The sequence below is a fragment of the Miniopterus natalensis genome, chromosome 5 (genome assembly GCF_054644295.1).
Source record: "Miniopterus natalensis isolate mMinNat1 chromosome 5, mMinNat1.hap1, whole genome shotgun sequence".
NCBI classification, from domain to species: Eukaryota; Metazoa; Chordata; class Mammalia; order Chiroptera; family Miniopteridae; genus Miniopterus; species Miniopterus natalensis.
The window spans coordinates 87,330,356-87,349,643 of record NC_142085.1 but is presented as its reverse complement, the minus strand read 5'-3'; the positions used below and the strand labels follow the sequence as shown (position 1 = coordinate 87,349,643).

General features: G+C 47.4%; 1 protein-coding gene across 2 annotated transcripts in view; it reads left to right on the top strand.

The window, feature by feature from the left end:
* Positions 1 to 19,288, top strand: part of EZR (ezrin) — a 48,924-nt gene that overhangs the window by 17,665 nt on the left and 11,971 nt on the right. For both annotated transcript variants that reach the window (XM_087817721.1, XM_087817722.1), the window contains 5 exons: positions 6,968 to 7,051; positions 11,255 to 11,350; positions 12,258 to 12,532; positions 13,165 to 13,248; positions 14,132 to 14,278. In XM_087817721.1, coding sequence (XP_087673847.1) covers positions 6,968 to 7,051; positions 11,255 to 11,350; positions 12,258 to 12,532; positions 13,165 to 13,248; positions 14,132 to 14,278 — 686 coding nt within the window. The remainder of the gene's footprint in view (positions 1 to 6,967; positions 7,052 to 11,254; positions 11,351 to 12,257; positions 12,533 to 13,164; positions 13,249 to 14,131; positions 14,279 to 19,288) is intronic.

Sequence of the window (19,288 nt, the reverse complement as noted above, 5' to 3'; positions counted from 1 at the left end):
ATGTTCTAAAATTAGACAGTTGCATAACTGTGAATATGCTAGAAAACCACTGAATTGCATATTTTAAATGGGCAAATATTATGGTTGTAAGTTATATTTCCACAAAACTGATATTTAAAAAGTACGTAACGACTCAACATGGAAATCAAAATACAACATTGTCTGTGTAATTTTTCAGTTAACTGAACCAAACAGGCGTCAGTGCTTTTCGCGCTCGTTTGTTATCAGCTGTGAGAATGTTTCCTTGCTGGACTCCCCTGCTGCTCTGCCCCCAGCTGTGGGAGAAAGTTGACTGGATCTGCTTCCTATCAGAGCCTTGCTACGTATTTGAAAGGTCTTATCCAAATATTTGAAAGCTGTTCGAAGTTGCTGAAGTGGCACCTTCGGAAGAGGGCTGGAATGTTGGAAAACAGCGCTGACATTTTAAACGATTGCGAAAGGTCAGGCTCTCAATGTAATCTCCGTGGTGCCTGGATGGTTCTGCTCAGACTAATTTTTGAGTAAATGCAGGTGTGATAATACGGGGATTAATCTGTTATCACTGAGTCCACTGCCTGAAATTCAAACATTCAAATGTTACCATTTGCATCTCTCTTTCTATTCCCATGTAAAGGATCTCCCTTTACAGGGTTCTCCTGATTCTTGAGTGAGTACATAGTAAAATCCCTGCAGGTTTTTTCCCCTGCACTGTCCTGGCTGCCAACATGAAGCCTGGTCTCTTTGTCTGAGGAGACATGAATGGCTGCTTTTCTGTGAAGTTTGTGGCCAAATTGGTCTGAAACTTTCCCCTCCTGTCTTGGTCTTTAGTACAGTTGAATCTGTTCTGTAAAAAGTGTGACGGGAGAGGTAAACTTAGACCAAGTTTAAAGTGTTTCAGGAGGAAGCAGACACTTCCCAGAGGAAATACTGCCCAATATTTATTTACCAAAATGAAAATAATAAAGGGAGATCATTTGACAGCCAAAAATTCAGCCGCCTGTCTGGGTTAGAAGCAAAATATGTTTCATTGTTACCTCAGTGCTTTTTTTGCAGGCTCTTTAGCAGGCGTTTTAGATATACCATTTTGAAAAAGTTCAACTGGGAAGACTCAAAACTCATGTTTTTCAGTGTATTCTGAAAATTCCTGGTCCTTTGGGATAGTCTATGGAAAAGAAACCTCCGTGGGCTGAGCAATCTGGGAAACTTAGACTGCGGCCCCTCCTGGGATTTCACAATTTGCATGAACACAGCAAAGACACTCAAAAGCCTTTCAGTTAAAGAAAGAAAAAAGAAACAGAGAGCCTTAACTTCTGTGACCTCAGAATACGCCATGCCCCCTCCCCCAGTGTATCGGCTCTTTGTCGCTCTCTCTTTACATTCAGATAATTTTGCAGAGAGCTCCACAACCACTGGGATCAGAAGGCACTCAGATAATTTTTGAGTCATAGAGTGTTCAAGTTGGAAGATCCCTTACAGATACAATCGTTTCAATTACAAGCTTCGTTTTACTTGTGAGGAGGTGGCCGTCCTCTGACTGGGGCCTGCTGGGGCAGGGGCTGGCTGGGACGCCCAGGCCTGTCTGTCCCGTCGTGATTGCTCAGCTGTTGGAGCGAATGAGCAGAGGAGACAATGGATTTTTTGTAGTAGGGTGAATTGTCATTGGGTGTTGTTTTAAAAAGGAGATTGGGGTTTAAACACCTTTAATTCTCTTTTTTGTTGGGAAGAGATGTCAGTTGCATTGCAGCAATGAAGCCTGTCCCTCGGTGTCCCCTGCAGGAGAGCTGCGTCCCCCTCCAGGCAGTGTGAACACAGGCTTGAGCCTTTCTTTTGTCCGGAAAAGCAATCTCCTGGCCACCTGGTGATAGGGTCCGAGTTAGCTCTTTTCTCCTGGATCCTCCGGGGCCATCTGCATGAATCCTAAGGTGGAGCCTGCCTCCCCTCCTTGTTCTAATTATCGCCCCTGCCCTACTGGACTTCAGACTTCACATTTCAGAGCTGGAAAGCACCTCAAGGCACCTAGTCCAGACCTTCTTTTGCAGATAAGGAGCTGAGGCCCAGTGAGGGCGACCTCATCTGCTTGAGGTCCTCAGTAGGTTACAGTGCCAGATCTTGAGCCCAGGCCTCCAGGCTGCTACGCTCTTGCCCCGCTGTTGGGTGAATTTGGCCAGTCCTCAAAATCACTTGAGCAGCTTTAAAAAAATACAGGCTCTTGGGCTGAGGCCCAGAAACTCAAGTGTTTGTAAAGCTGCTCTGGGGATTCTAATGGTTAGTCCCATTCCGGAGTATGACAGCTACTTGAGGTCCATCTCTATGTGTTAAGTCGGAAGTGGCTCAAGGGCAAGGGAGGTCTGACTCCTCTCTTTGTCCCCAGTGACCCTCATGGTGTCAGTGCCCCCAGCAGGCATTTGATTGGTGTTTGTGGGGTTCATGAGCCTCAAAGAATGCAAGGTGCCCACTGGATGGGGTGGGCTGGGAACAGAAGAATGATGCTGTTACAGTTCTTCAGTGTGTAGAATGGTAGTTTTGAGCTGAGCTGACCCTTAATAAGAACAGCAAATATAATTTTTTAAAGAGTAGATTATTAAGCAGAGGGAGGGTAAAGAGTATGACAATTAAGTTTTCAATGTCTTCATTAACTAAGGCAAAGGAATTTTTATGTGTTGAATCCTGATGTTCAATAATATATGCATTACATAGTCTAGTGACCGGGAGCAAAATTCCAGTGGAACTCTAGTCATTCATGGGGAGAGAAACAAACGTGCACAGCCTTTTGCTTAAATTTAAGACGTTTTGCTGGCCAGTTTTGTTCTTGTTTTAGAAATAAAGCTAAATTCATTCCTGTTTCTTTGTTTAGACATTTGTCTCTTGCATATACTGATATTCTAGTAACAGGTCAGAGACTTAGCTCTCCTACTGAAGGAAGACTGCAGCTCACCTGCTAAGCTAACTACTGTGTGGGGCAAAAAAAAGAAGGGTTTTTCTGTTGAATGTGGTCAGTGTGAAAAATACACACAAACCCACTGGAGGGGTTCAGGCATGGTCAGTGCCAAGTTTTCCTGACTTGTGTCTAAGATAAGTTGCTTTATTCTAAAACTCTGACATTGTGCATAGTTGTAGAAAGACCTCATTATTTTTAATCAGTTGAGTGCTAACTTAACTCCCATATCTAAACTTACTATCACAATTGTCCGTTATCACAATGGACATTCATAAATAAATGTAGGTATGGAGTATGATCCTGTCTGGCTCCTTATGTGTTCTGACATCTCAGACCTCACAGTGTGACTTTGCATCTTAGCTTTAGTTGGAGTAGCACTTGGAAGGGAGACATGAATTACTAGGTTACCATCTGCGCCATCAACCACATGGTTCTTTGCGTGTGTATGGGGTGGGGGCACATGAGCAAAATTAAACTTTACCACCACCCGCTCCAAACAAAGCAGAATGAATGTTAAAAAGTTTTCAGTATTTTGGCAAGCCTGATGTCAACACTGCCTTCTAGGGGGTAGATTTTGATTGACTAACTGCCACTCTACACACATACCTGTCCCACACCTATGGTGTGGTTTTGCCTCCTTCAGTGAATATTGCCTTTGAGGAAATGTGATCTGGGGGACATGCCAAGATGATAAAATTGTCAAGTATGTGCTCTTTCCCCAGTCTTCGCACATGGTTTGGGTGTTTGGTGGTCAGTAAGCTGATGGACCTCGGCCTGTTGTGGGGCCACTTCCCACTTATCGTGCATAACCACACAACCCCACCATCGAGTTCACCAAAAACAGTGGCTGACCATGGAAACCTATCACAAGGGTTGTAAAAAAGAGGTGGGATTTAGATGTTTCCTTAATTGCCAAAGCCAAATTGCTTTTAAGGCCCCTGAATAAGTGGACCAAAATATGTATATAAATGGTCCTGTCGTCTCAGTAAATGTTTCCTTTTAAATTTCAATAAAAGTATATGCTGATTTTAGCATATTGTTAAAGATCCATAAAATTGAAAATAATGTCAGTAGTCTGTATAAACATGGAACTGTTTAGCATATTCTTGACTAAGGCAGTATTGTGCTGTGGTCCTTAGTCTGAGTAGGAGCCTCCTCTTTGTTCCAGAGAGTATTTGGAAATGTGTGTGTGTGGGGGGGTAACCTTTAGATGTCCCAGTGACTGGGGACACCTGTGTTTAGTTAGGTGCTGAACATTCTACAGTACTTGACAGCCTTGTAGGGCGAATGCTTGTGCTGCCCAGAATGCCAGCAGCACCCTGGTGAGAAACACCAAGGGTAATGACTAGCCAGGTGACAGATACACACCCATAAGGTTGAGTGGCTTGGCCACTGGTCATTAACATATTATTCCTGTTTAGATTTCAGGAGTCCTCCCATCTCAGCCTACGTCAAGATTGTACAGCATGCACTGTATCTGATATAATATACACACATGGATTAAAATTAATTTGGAAATAAACCAACAGAAAGTACTAAGATAAGGATATTTAAAAGTTAAACAATATAAGTTTCCTGGGATGAAGCCTGATACCAAATAAATCCTGCACAGCAGAGCACGTGCTTCATGTCTGAGCGCAATAACGCAGTCGAGCAGCTTGAGCTAGAAAATTGCTAAGAAGAACCTGGATGTGCAGAGTTAAATACAAATGTATATACATGATGGAGAATTTAGAGCAAATGTGGGAAATGAGATGAAAACAGCGGTTCTTTTCCAAGGAGTGAGATGACTTTATATACCTTCCACACATGTCTTTTAAAGTAGGGATATATTAAGATGTTTAAAAAATATATCAGATTGTCAAAAACTCAGTTTCAAGAATAATATATTGTGTAGTTGACAAGTTAATATCAGAAAAATGATTGTGGAACATGCACAGTATGTGAGTATGTGGATATATTCATTAAAATTAATTTGATTTTGTAATTTTAGGGGGGTTCTGAAAATAAAAATTCTGGTACATCTCCACAGCAGAACTTGGAATTCCTCCTTCTGACGGGATCTGTGGACTGAGGGACGGAGGGAAAGCCTGTTTTCCTCCTGCCGCTTGTCCCATTTTATTTGTTACTGCGGTGTCGGGAGAACTTCATGTGCTGTTAGATTTGCCATCTTTGTTTGAGGTTGTGCACGTGACCTCATGGCTGCCCCCGGGCATCGGAGCGTGTGAAAAGAGGCCTGGGAAGGCCAGGGCAACCCAGACTTGGCCAGTGGCTTGTGTTGGAGCTGCTGGTGGTCAGATCAAGTCCTTGCGATGGGAGGTGTAGTTTGTGCAGGTTACATGGACCTCACCACGCTTAATTTCTCAGACGTTTGCTTTATACATACCGGCTTGTGTCCAACCTCAGTGAAAGTATTCATTTTGCTCGTCATTTGCCTTTTCAAAGATTTATGTGAACTTCGAGTCAAATATCAACCTGATTCAGAACCTTTAAATAGTTTTTTTCCTGAATTCCTTTAATCATTTTGCAAAATGCTTAAAAATCGGCGTGATGGTGCCACCTTTTTATGTTATTAGCTTTGGTTTCAGGAAGTGACATTTTCTCACTGGCATTAAATTTAGAAGTGATCAAGATTTAGAATGTAGAGTCTAATCTATTCATAAATTCTGAGCTTTTATATTTGTCTTAACCAGGGTAGTTGCATCTGCTACAAATTGCTTGGTGGTTCAGTTTCTGAATCTGTAAAGAACAGAGAAAGAAAAGCATATCTAAGCCCAGCATTTGCCAGCCCCCCTCCTCGTTTCCGTTTCGAGTGTGACACTGACTGTGGCCTCATCATCAGTGTGTAATTTTGAGCTGCGCTTGTTACTGGAGCCTTGGACTATGGGCCTGAGTTTCGCATCTCTGTAAGATGTGCCCTTCGAACTGTAATAGATACACTTGCTTTATTTCATGCTTTATAACAACTATTTTGTGATTTATTTTTTAAAATAAATTATTGCCAACAGGAAAAGAAACAAGTTTTTATATTTTTAATATAATTGAAGAATTTTAAATATGCCCAATCTTGCTTTTCTCAGCACACTTCAGTTCTTTAATTTGTGGACTTGAGATTGGGCTCTGGACAATTATGCCTCCCTTTTCTTTGCTAGTAATGCCCATTGTAGAACCTTTAAGAGTTACTGGGTGTGCATCGAAGTCTCCATCATTGCAATCTTGAGTGTTAGAAAAAAACGTGATCTATAAAGACTGATCTTGTTCTCAAAGCCAGAACTGTTAGACCTCCCTCAGTCAGCCAATATCAGAAGAGTTCGCCCGTATCTATGTAGCAACATTAGAGACATCACTACCACCTCAGTTTTCGGTCTTACATCCTGATGATACCTCCAGTGTCACACGTTACTTCCATCTTCTGTCTCGACAGAGCTGACATATTTGCGTCGATAGAGCACACACCATTTTGCTTGTCAGATTTATTTTTGAAGCAATTTTCCATGTTTCTGCTATCTTTATAATTACCGTTTCAAATTACTGTATAACATTCTGCCCTCTTTGATGGAATTTCTCCTTTCCCTATGTAGATGGTTTCTGACGTTTCCGTAAACATTCTGGTGTATACGTAGGTCCCTCTCCCTTCCTTTCACTTGCTGCCCTGCTCTGAACTCTCAGAGCAGCTCGCCGCCCCACTGGTGCCTCACTGGCTTGTTGTAAGGGTCCGTAGGAGGTGGTGTGTGGAAAATAAGCTAACCGTAATCAAAGGATTTTTGTAGAAAAATGGCTTAGATCTGAGTGTGAACGTGCTTTACTAAAGAGGGAGCGTGTACATTAAATCCAGATTGTGCACACTCCAACTCATCAGTTACCTCCCGTTGGTGGGGGGAGTGTGTGCACGCGTGTGTGTGTGGGGGGTGATGAGAGTGAGAATGGCTGTAGGAGAGGAACACACTCTTGCCATGTTGCTGAGTAGCTCTGAGCTTCTGTGGAAGGCTCAGGAGATGATTCCTAAGAGAAAAGGCCACTAAGTGTAATTTGCTTTGTTCTGTTTTCTAGATCAATGTCCGAGTTACCACCATGGATGCGGAGCTGGAGTTCGCCATCCAGCCAAACACGACAGGAAAACAGCTTTTTGATCAGGTTGGTCTCTGTGGGCTTAAGAGAGAGGACAGTGTTTGCAGCATCCAAGCAATTTTGTTTGTAACCACATTTTGTGGTGTGCTGCTCACTTCGCTCCTAGAGCAGACCATTACCCACTGCTAGGGGGCTCACACTGAGAACGTTCCAGGGTGGCCCCAGTTCACAGCCCGAGGGGGACTTCAGGGGACACTGAAGTCTCCCTTAACGCAGTGCTGCACCCAGAGCTCTGGCTGCCCTCTGACCCCCAGAGTCTCGTGGTCACCCTGACTATTTCTTGGCCATCTGGTCTGTGGGCTGCAGTACAGTGGGTGTCTGACAACCACCCCAGGGCCTGAGTGGAACCGAGCAATAGGCCACAGGTTCTGGAGTGACCCTCTCCCTGGCTTTTTCTCTGACCATGAGCTTGCTCAGACACTCATTGCTGAATTGGGCACCACAGAGCACGTCCGGGTTCCCGCGGGTTTCTCCTTGAGGCCTGAAGGTGAGTGCTGAGTGTCTTAACGAGAACACTGAGCCACCATCAGGCTGCGATAGCTCTTCCATGGGACATTCCTTAGAGTGAGGCCTACTTTCTGGGCTAAGTAAATGCAGCTCTGGGGCCGAGGGTCCAGTCGGCGACAGGACCGGTTGCAAGTTTGCAGGCCACTTGAGCTGTACCTGCCTTCCCGCGGCCCCCATGGGAAGATGTCCTCCATCCCAGCACTAACCCGGGAACTGGAGTGGGTGTGAGTGGGTGAGCTGGGAGGTTGGGTTTCAGCAAACCTAGAGTCTAGGTGACTCCTTGGTGCTGGATGGGATCTCCCTCTCACCCCATCCCCCACGCTGGGCTGCTCTGCTGCAGCCCCATGGATGACGGGGCGACAGGGCATGCGGAGGCCTGCAGGGGCGGAGCACACCTCCCTGGCTCTCCCTGGCTCTGCCTCACCCTGTAAGGATAAAGACATTTACTGCTCTGGGTGGGGCTGGACTTGCGGTGACATTCTAAATGTTTCTCCTGAAAGATAATCTTGCAGTATGTTCAGGGGAGCCAGCTGAGCTCCAGGTGGTGCCCATGGGGTAGGAAGCCCAGGTGCTGGTGTCCGCTGTGCCTGCAGCCACCGTGTCCCTCAGTCATGGAGAGTCCTTGTCTGCAAGGAGTGGCGGCTGACCCCAGGCGATTCATTTCTAAAGCAGCTGGGAAGCTCTTTGTTGGGAAGGTTGTGGAGTTTTGATGTATTACTCATTTCACTTCCCTGCCTCCATCGGCCATAATTCCTTCACGCTTGCTTCTCAGAGATTGTGTGAAGAGGCTGTTTATTAAGAGTTTGCAGTACTTGTCTCTGCTGCTTGGGCCCCTTGGGAGGGGAGGGGTGAGGAGAGTGGGCTTACTCTGGCTCCTTACTTGGGTTTCAATGCCACATATGCTTTCCTACCTGCAGGCGTGTGTGCCGGGCAGTGAGTTGCACACTTCACAGATAGGCTCAGCTTCCTGACCTAGGGGACCCTGTGGACAGAACATGTCCCTACAAGCTGCATAATTGAATTTAGTTTGGTGTGTACATGGGTTCAAGCCAGATATTTTTCTAATATCAGACTGGCTGGCTGTCCAGTAGCATGGGGCTCTGCAGTAATGAGTGTGCACATGTGGACTCTGAGCTTGCTTAGTAGGTAGGGGTTATTTTAAAAATCTAGGGACACAAATCCAACCAGCAGGCCGAGTTTGGATGTGCTCCGCATGCACATTATTCTGAAGCTCATCAGTCTCCCGTCAGCCACCCCTTTGGGCACTGTGTTACTCTTCCCCTCCCCCCTCAGAAAACAAAGCCCCCTGAATCCTTATGCTAAAGAAAAGGCCAGGCCAAGTCTCACTGTGACCACCATTCCTAGCTTGCTCTCCTGTCTTACTCTGTCAGCCTCCAGGACAGGTCCAGCAGGTAGTGGACAGGCTGCACGGGACTATGTCCTTTCTCTGTTGCTCCATCTGACACCCTTCTAGGTCTGGGAAACTCATTCATGGGCCAGACCTCCAGTCACTGAACTATGGTCCACCGGTGGACTAGGTCGTGAGTTAGTCTAACCCCTTCTTTCCACCCCATGTGTCACTGAAGTCTCCCCTGCAGTACCCAGCCATAGCCCCTGCCCGGTGCTGTTGCTGTGTCTGTCACTGGGCTCTAGTCCAGGACTCCGGCTTGACAAGCATGTCATGGAGGCTGACAGCCACATGGGAGGCAGGTTTCCTGACAAGCCGAGGGAGCTTTTCCACTGCTGACCTTTCTGAGAGGGAAGGAAGGAGTTTTGTTGAGAGACTGTGCGTCCACTTTCTCTGTCATCAAAAGGTGTTTTCAGCTATTAAGATGGAATGAAATAGACACATACCTACATTTTCCTTTGCAAACCCTGCGCTTACAGCATCGCCAAAGCAGAGATAAAGGAATTGTCAGCACCCTTTTCAGATTCGGCCTCCCTGGCAGGGATCCACCTGCAGGTTAGGCTGAGGACACTGGAGGGGATGGTGAAGCATGTTTTCCTCGGAATGGCGGACTTGCTTTGCAGGGAGGACATGCAGGTTGGCTAATAGAATGAATGGCAGAAAGGAAGGTTGTCTGATTCTACTTTTTCACGTGGAGGAAGCCATCAGGATAGAAGAAGGGCGTTGGAGCACACTGTTTTTATAGAAATCGGGAAGGCTCACATTGTGAAGATGTGGCAGATCAAGGCACAGGGACAAGCTTTCACCAGGAGAGCGAGGTCCTGGGCTCTGTCCACGGAGGTTCTAGAGCCTGTGACGCTCCATGAAGGGGGCTGGCCACCTTTACCAGAGGGAAAAGAGGACTCTGAGCTGTGGCCCTTAGCATCAGCAAGGGTCTGATGGGTGGGGGTGGGACGTCAAGTGGACAGGAAATTTCACACTGGTTAAGACCCAGGCTAAGGCTGCAGTTGGGTGGGTGGAGAGACCAGTTGGAGAGAGAGAGTGCTGTGAATGTGGGGCCTTCTTGTGCAACTTCAAAACAACCCAAAGAGAAAGGCAGGGTGGTATCCTCTTCGAACAGTGAGCTGGAGATTTTGGGGAGTAAGAAGTTAGAGGAGTTGGGCGTAGAAACTCTGGTCTTTGCATTTGCGCTCTACCCTTGGCTGCCATGAAAAGAAGCCATTGGGTTTCATGAAAGACTTGGGAGTAAAGCAGCACTGTATGAGGGTCAGAATTTCTCTCTTGTCACCCCACAAGGAAGAACCCTGGTAATAGTGCCATCTCCTCTTCTTTTTTGGGTGAGCAGAGGGCGCAGATGAACAAGTCACTCCTTGGTGTGTAATGCAAAGACTCCTGAGCTCTCACAGGCTCTGTCCCCTACAGATCAGGAAACATGCTCTGAGCAGGAGTTTACTTGGAATTTCCGATTTTATTTAAGCAAGTGCTCCAGATGCCTGATTGGTCATTCCTAGCATGTTCAACCCTTTTCCCCTTTAAATGTGATAGAAGCCGTATCAAAAGAGTGGTAACCTCCTTTAGAGGCCTAACACTGTACGTCATGGGATTTAAAACTACACAGCAATGCCCTTGGACTCAGTTCTGATGATGTTGACAAGTGTCTGCAGCAAGTTGCGTATCTCTTTCCAAGACACATGGATAACCAGCTGGGACTCTCTGGAATGGACCATAGGAGGCTTTTTTCCCTAGTGCTGTGGAGAATTTCCCAGTGTGAAATCCTCGCCATGACCTAGCCGTGAATTCTACCTTCCTCTATCAGAATTTGACATTTCTGGGCCTGTGTGAAGCTGAGCACTCCCTGCCCCCTTCCTGGAAGTTTGCCACGTCTGTCTTTGTCTTTCCGGTTCCCTGTTCCTAGTGACACGGTCTTGGGCCAACTGACTGAGAGGCAGAGACAGCCAGAGGAGCCCCAGGTGTTCCTCTGCTTCCCGTTGGTAACTTTCAACCCCTTTTTCACGGGCACACCTGACAGGTGACATTCACACCTGTTACACACACAGTCACTGGTGTACCCTGGGTTATGCGCGAGTCTCTGTGCTCGCTGTCACCTCTTTGTCTTGACTCAGGAAAGCAAAATGGAGTTCAGGAGTAGGAGTAAGATTTTAGAAGATCTTAAGGTTTTGTAAGATTTAATGTTAACCCCGAATCTGCTCAAATTGGTATTAAAAATACATCATTCATGGCTGCCCTCTCCCTCCCTCCCTCCCTCCCTCCCTCCCTCCCTCCCTCCCTCACAGGTGGTTAAGACTATTGGCCTCCGGGAAGTGTGGTACTTTGGCCTCCAGTACGTAGATAATAAAGGGTTTCCTACCTGGTTGAAGCTTGATAAAAAGGTAAGTCCGAGCTAACTCTGCAGGCTGCTAACTGGGGCTGGTCCTCTTCTTGACGTTGAAGCTGGAGCACTCCCGCTGTCTTTGCTTCTTTGTTCCTTTTTATTTGTGTAAAAGTTTTTACAGACAAAAAGGTTGCAGGTTTCCAGTAAATGGGATACTGGTTGGAAATTAGATCCTGGCATTTTCCCCGTACTGCTCACTCATTGGAGCACATGATGCTTAATTCTTCGTGTTTAGGTGACCTTAGTGTTTTCCCCCCCAATGCAATTGTTAATCTTAGAGCCATGAATCATCCACTGTTTTGCAAGAACCTGTTACTGCTTGGTTAGAGCCTGTGATAGATTATCTCCCAGCTCGAAAGACTGGATAATTCCAGTAACAGTTATAAAGAAAAGCAATAAGCTAAATGTGTTTTCTCTAAACAGTTTGGAAAATGTCCCTTTTTCCAAACCTCTGCTTTCCTCCCATATTATATAGCAGGTCAGGAGGGCGACTGGAAGTGTGAAAGGGGAGGGGCATGAGGAATTTTTAAAAGTAAGTTCCACAGTCCAGGGCTAGACTGGCCACGTGGACGGATTCCAGGTTCAAGGGTCACCCAAGCAGATGCTTCCAAATTGGAGCTCTCGATCACACCGTCCCTCGAAGAGCAGGGCTGGGCTAGTGGCACTGGGATAGCAGCTGGCTGTCGCTAGACTTCCAGCTGAGTGTGGGGCTGTAATAGGTCATTTTAAATTGGCCTTTTTTTGTCTTAACATGCTAAAAGGTGACTTTCAGAATAAACATCATCATTTGAAAACTGGCCTGAAGAACCCTTTGGAGTCAGTGGTTAGAAGCCTGTGTTTGGGTTGGGATGGCAGGTCTTTGTGTCTCCTGAACTCACGGGGAGAGTTTGGCTTCTGTTGTCTAGGTGTCCGCCCAGGAGGTCAGGAAGGAGAGCCCCCTCCAGTTCAAGTTCAGGGCCAAGTTCTACCCTGAAGACGTGTCTGAGGAGCTCATCCAGGACATCACTCAGAAGCTTTTCTTTCTGCAAGTGAAGGAGGGCATACTTAGCGATGAGATTTACTGCCCTCCAGAGACCGCGGTGCTGCTTGGCTCCTACGCAGTGCAGGCCAAGTTTGGAGACTATAGCAAAGAAATGCACAAGTCTGGGTACCTCAGCTCCGAGCGGCTGATCCCTCAGAGGTGAGCTGGCGGCCAGGCCTGGGGAAGGGATGGTGAGGAGGCAGCAGAAAGCACAAGGGCGTTGTCAAGGGCAAGTGCTCCTTGAGCCGGTGCTGGACATTTCCTAACCTGTGTGTTTACTCCTGCTGTGAGCAGACAGTGACCCAGCACAGCAGCCCCCTGAGCCACCAGTGATTCACCTGAGCAGGGTCTGACAGAAGCAGCAGGGAAGGGACCCTACCTCATGGGGGCTGAAGAGCAGCTGTGTTATTTGAGGACATTATAAAGCAGTCAAGTTTCTCTCGGCCTGACTACGTCACTCCTTCGGGTGTATAATAACTTGGCCCCTGTTAAATCTACTTTTAGTCACTAATGGTCACAGAAATAAACCCTTTTGGCAGAAGAGTCCTCTTAAAATAAAACACCCTTTTACATTTTTTTTGTAGCAGGACTGTTTGTTCCAGGTCCTAAATCACCAGCCTTTTAGTTTGTCCTAAGTTAGAATCACTGCAGGTTAGGAAGTAGAAACAAGCACACTTTGTGGTGATTTTATTTGAAGGAAAAGTCGAGGTTTGCGTGAAGGTGGGTAGAGGCTGTCACCCCTCTCAGCCCTGTGGGGTGACGTTGCTGTGCCTTCTTCCCCTGCAATCCAGAGTCATGGATCAGCACAAGCTCACCAGGGACCAGTGGGAGGACCGGATCCAGGTGTGGCACGCGGAGCACCGAGGGATGCTCAAGTGAGTGCTGGCGGGAGGTGACCCCTATCCCCCGTCCCCCTTCGCCCCCTGTCCCCTGCCCTCCTTCCCCCCCTGTCTGTGTTGCATGTGACTCCAGGGAGGCCAGGCCCAGTGTCTGGCAGACCAGGGGAAGTTAATCAGCCAAGCTACAAGTGAGGCTTTCCTTAAACAGAGCCAGGTGTTCTTGCCTGGGGCGAGAAGCAGTTTAACTGAAGCCTTTTAGGCCCTAAATCCTCTCCCTCGGGTGTCTAAAATGTGCTTTTAGTCTAGGGGGCAGGGGTACTGTTCACAAGCCACCAGAGTTCTCTTTCCTCTGTCACAGGGGTGAGTTTCTTCGCTGTTTGTAAGGTGACTGCCTTCAAAAGTGTGTGTAAATGGAAAAAATTGATCCCAAGTGAAAAACACTTGCTATTAAGTAAAAGAAATGGCCAGAGTCTCTGTTGCTCCAGAATTCTCTTCTCGGGCATGGGTTGCAATTCTGTGCATCACCCCAGCCTTAGAAGGTAGTTTGCAGTTTGGGCTTCAGAGACATGTGTCCTTAGAGATTCCTGTCTGAGCTAAGCTGCTTTTGTGGAGGGAAATAGCTCGAAACCTAAGCGTGGCTGCTAGTGAGGCGGACAAGGGAAGCCCCTGTGTGGGCAGAAGGGAAAGCAAGGTTGTGCCTGGCAATGAAACGGAAACGGAAAATCTGTGTCCAGAGAATCCAGCGTGAGTCAGTTCAGTTCTTTCAGTGTGTCAGGCGTCGGGGCAGCCCGGGCACAGGCATGGCCGGCACCTGGAGCGCACGGCTGTCGGCCGCCCCACGGAACCTGCCGTGCGTTTCCGAGGCCACTCGGACATCACACGCACTCGCGTGACGTCCATGTTTGCTCTTCCCAACTAGAGACAGTGCCATGCTGGAGTATTTGAAGATTGCCCAAGACCTGGAAATGTATGGAATCAACTATTTTGAGATAAAAAATAAGAAAGGAACAGACCTTTGGCTCGGCGTGGATGCCCTTGGACTGAACATTTATGAGAAAGATGATAAGTGAGTTGAATTTGGTAATTATCTTTGGTTGGTGGGGTGGGGGCTGGAAACCATGGGGAGTGGCAGTTCCACATGCGGGTTGCTCTAAAGTACGTTCCAGGCAGCTGATTGGCCTGGGGAGTGAGTCTGCATGGGCTTTTCCACTGTGATGTGGCCACAGGGGAGGTTCGCTCCGAGCTGCGCATTATTTCCCCCGTCACTGTGGCCTCTTCACTGGCACATGTAGCCTATCCTGGGTCCAACAGGGAGACCACGAAGGTCTGTGACCTCACCCCCCACCAAGGCTACTCCCACCGCCTGGGATGCCAACACACCCAGAACTACCACCCAGGCAGCCTGGCAGCTGGAGGTTTGTGCTAATCCAACCAAGAATATTTGTAGTGCTATTAGAGACCCTAAAATCCTGTAAACAATAGCCTTTCTGTACAGACAATTGGGCTAAAACTTCTGAAACCGTGGGAGGGATCTAATTGCCTCAGGTTAGTTTTTTCTGTTGAGTTTAAAGCAAGCCAGGTGAGGGTCCGAGCATGGAGGCTGACTTCCCCTCGACTTCCTCTGCCATCCCTGTGGATGCAAACAGTGCACACAGGCCTTTCTTCTGCCGAGAAGCTAGTTACACAGAAAAAATTGTTCTTATTCAGGGGGGCAAGTTTTCTGAGGTGGTTCCCAAGCTCAGAGGGTAAGCCTCAGCTCTAGATTCTTCCCATTAGAAGCTACCTGAGTTTGAGAGGCAGCAGGAGGACACCATCTCTTCTGGGACTGTAAGGGTGGGGCTCCTCATTGTCCCTGGAACAGCCCTCTAAAGGGCTCCCCTAGACAAGCCCTGCTTGTGGCCTCTGGGCAGGGTCCCAGCAGAGCATGATAGCAGATCTGGCTGAGAGCACCGGGCAGGACTGCTCCTGAGGCCTGGATGCCAAGCCAGACCCTTTGCCTGGTTTCTTAACTGTTCTTACCTCCATGGATGTGGGCAGAGTAGCCCAGAGTCACCGGATGTTCGCGGGCCCCTGTAACCAGCATGGAGTCCTGGCCAGATTGCTGCTCTTTCCCCTCCTGGCCACATGCTGTTCCTCTAAGTCTTGGCTCTCCCTCATTTCCTACCTGTGCCTTACCCACCCCACCTGTTCTCAGATGTTAATGTTCACAGCTCCCCCCCACTCCAGATCCTTCCCCACCCAAAACCCTTCTCTGTTTTTCATGAAGGGAGTAGCACTGCTTTGGACAAATGATACCACATAAAGAATCTGTCTAATCCCAGCCACGTGTATTCTTGCCAGAACCCAAAGTACAGACACTTGCAGTTGGGCAGGGACCTGGGTCAGACGATCCTAAAACCCTCCACTTAGGGCCTGAATGAGGTGGAGGTACGCTTCGGACTCCACGAGGAGAATCCCTGCTGGAAGATCCCAGTCACGGCATGCGACACGAGAGGCTTATCGGAGAATCTCAGGAACGCTTCTAGAACCTAGCAGTGAGGGCCTTGGGACTCTGGCTTGCTCCTTCCAGGTGTGCAGAAGCAAATAAAGGGACTGGCAGGATGTGGCTGGTCAGCACGGCCATGCCTGGGAGCAGAGCGCAGAATGAGAACACGGAGGCCTCGCTGGTTGTGTGGGAAACTGCCTCTTCTTTGAACTCCTTTCTTGAATGACCAGGTTTTGTAATGCAGCCATGACTAGGGCTGTTCAAACAGGTTTTTCAAGCTGCAAGAAACAGCCATAGGCAGGAACTGGCTGATGTCAGCCTGTAACTACCCCCAACCCACACAAGTGTGCATTTTTTCCAAGTAAAACCGGAGCTGCGTGGCTCCTCCAGTCCTGTCCTTGCTCTCCTTCCCCCAGTTTAGCAGCAGGGCTCGCCATCCTCTCAAAGGGGTCTCCCTGAAGAAAACACTGGGGCGAGGGACCAGCCTCGCGTCTTCCCACTTCGGAAGACATTCTTCTTCCATTATGAGAAAACTCTGAAGCAGATATTCACTCAGTCAATAGGCCCAACTTCTTTCAAACACGTCAACAGCTCGGTTTCCAGGATGAGCCGGGGATTGGGACTCCGTCTGAGGGATGCTGTGGCAGCTCCCAGCTGTGTTAAGTGGTCACTCTTTGCCCTTGTAGAACTAGCTGGGGTGCCGGGAGGTCTTGGGGCGCTTCTCAGATGGGAAGTCGGGTACTGAGTGTGTAAGTGGGTGATAGGAAACTCAGTGCACCCTGCCAATAAACAGAAATCTTTATTTTACTAAAATGCTTATTCCTTTTAGTATGAGATGTGCTACGGTGGGAAAATGTCCCCTGGAGTCCCTTTCTCATCGCACATGTAACCATTAAGTGGAAGCACGTAACCATTAAGTGGAAAGCATTTGTCTTTTTCTTTCTCCGACCCCGTAGATCAGAGCAGGAGACTGTAGATGGGGAGGAATTGGCAGACTCAGGCCCCTTCCCTGAAAAGTGTTATCAGCTTGGGAACAGAAAAAGTTCAGATTAGTGGTGTTATAATTCTACCTGGCATCCAGACCAAAAACAAAACAACAAAAACAAGACAAAAGCCTAGAGGAACCTGATCCTGCTGCCCCCCCCCCCCAGTCCTTGGAGGCCCTGTTTCCCTCCTGCAGGGCAGGCTCCATTCTGTCCTGCCCTGGGGAGGAGGTTCTCACTGTGAGCTCAGGGCTTCAGCAACCGCTCAGTTAACTCTTTGAGGGGGAGGGTGCTGGAGTGGAGAGGCCTGTACACAAGTTGGGGGCTGAAACAAGAGCCCATATCTCTTTCCTCCAGTTCCGTGCTCAGGGCTGTAAATCAGGTTTTCTCATCTACACTTACATTTAATTCACCTTCGAAATGATGTTTCAAGCACATGATGAACCAGCTATTTTAAAGAAATTATTTCCATTTTCTAAAATTACACTCATTAGGCAGAATATGTAAATTTTGGCTTTGGGCAGGAGGGGCATTCCACGTCTGTGCTCACCTGTGTAAGGGAGGAGATCATGAAGCAGTTGTGCTGATTGTGTGAATTTGTTTTACCAGATGGGCCGGGGTCACAGCTGTCAGACCATTCTCTCCTTTCTGGTCTTTGGAACCCTGACTAGAAGATGGAACAGGCAGTTTTCTGAGTCCTTTAGTCTCTCACAGAAGTTTGCTGTTTCAAGGACTCCAGTTAGACCACCTCTAGTGAGAAGTTTAAAAGTTCCCTTCAGATTAGCAGAGAGTTTGGACAGTGGTTAGACACCTGAGAGGAGCCTTTTGAGCACCTTGCTGACCAGCTATTTTGAGCCCGAACTTGCCTGCGTGGCCGGCTACTTTTCAGCTCTTTTAAAACTTCATTGCTTTCAGACCTTAAAATTACTTAAACTAATATAAGTGTAGACAATTATCTCGTGACTGGTCAGCAATGTTTGGACCTAGAAACAGGAGTATACTCACGACCAGTCAGCAAGGTGTTACACCGGGCCCTGCAGCACGCTGTCGAGTTGGTGGTGGGGTTTCCTGATGGGTCAGCCCTGCCAGAGCAGGAGCACCCCCTGGGCAGGCCCCTGCAGCCTCAGGGAAGCCAGGCCATTTATAAAGTCTTCCCTTCCATTGTGAAAATGTGGGCAGCGTTCCAGCCCAGTTATCTCTGCCCCATCCCTGCCTCTGGGCCAGGACAGGCTCTTCTCTCCATCTCTAGTACGTGGTGATCTCCAGTCCTTCCTACCACCCCACAGCTTTCCTGAACTTTTTAAATGAAAAATTTCAAACAAATTGTAAAATAGGAAGGATTTCACAGGGAACGCTGTGTGCCATGTGCCCGCAACCAGGATTCGACCTTGGGCGTTTCATTCCTTGCTTTGTCTGTCTCCCACCCACACATCACTGTGCCCTGGGGCCTTCTTTCAGACACATTTCAAAGTAAAATTGCAGGCACCTATATACTGCCCCCCAAGTGCACGTTATGGACTAGAACACAGTATGTTTTGTTTTTCATTTGATGTAAAATACAATGAAATGCATACTTCTTAAGCGTTCATTTACTGAGTTTAGACAAACACACATGCCTGTAAAATCCAAACTCCTGTCAAGATGTAGAACATTATCATTACCCTCAGTGGCATATTTTGAATTAAAATTCTTAAACTGTTCATTTTGAAATCATTTCACACTTTTAAAAAGTTTCAAATATAGTAAATACAAAGGATTCCCATATTCCCTTTACTTGGCTTCCCCAGATGTTGACATCTGCATAACCATAGTCCAAGTATCACACTCAGAAGTTAACATGGATGGGAGGAGACTCTTCACAATGTGTAGACCTTATTTCCATTGTAATCAGTTGTGCACTGATGTCCTCCTTTTGCCCCAGGATCCCCCCTGGAATGGCACTTACATTTAGTGGTCATACCTGCCCAGTCTCCTTCCTTTTGGGACAGTTCCAGAGTCTGTCTGTCTGTCTGTCTGTCACAGCCTTGACACTTTTGAAAAGTACTGACTATTGACTTTGTAGAAAGTCCCTTTCTGATCTTTTTCTGATGGTTATGTTTGACTTTGGCACTTTTGGTGAGGACCCTGTGGACATGCTGTCGGTCCCGCATGCCCTTCCGAGGCCTGTGCGCTCGCAGGTGATGTCAGAATATCTTATTACTGGTGGCGGTAGCTTTGATCACAGGTCAAGGTGGCCTGCGAGGTTCCTCCTCACACAGTTACTATCCTTCCCTTCCTAATCGATGAGCGTATTTGGGGAGATACTTTGAAACTACTAACTATCCTGTTTCTTATCAAACTTTCACCTGTTAATTCTAGCATCCCTTGATGAGTCTTGCATGAAACAATTATTACTCTGGTATTTGAGAAATGTTGATTTAGAAGACATAATTCGTTTTACATGTTTGAATTGGAATTCTAATGTAAGAAGACCATTTTTCTTCTCCATTTCTTTGTATAGTTGTTTCTTTTAATAGGGACCTGGATACTTGTTTTATTTGTGGGCTATAACCCAAAGCTGTTATTTTGTTGCTTAGGTGTTTGAGATTTGCCTTTACGAGCCCTTTTG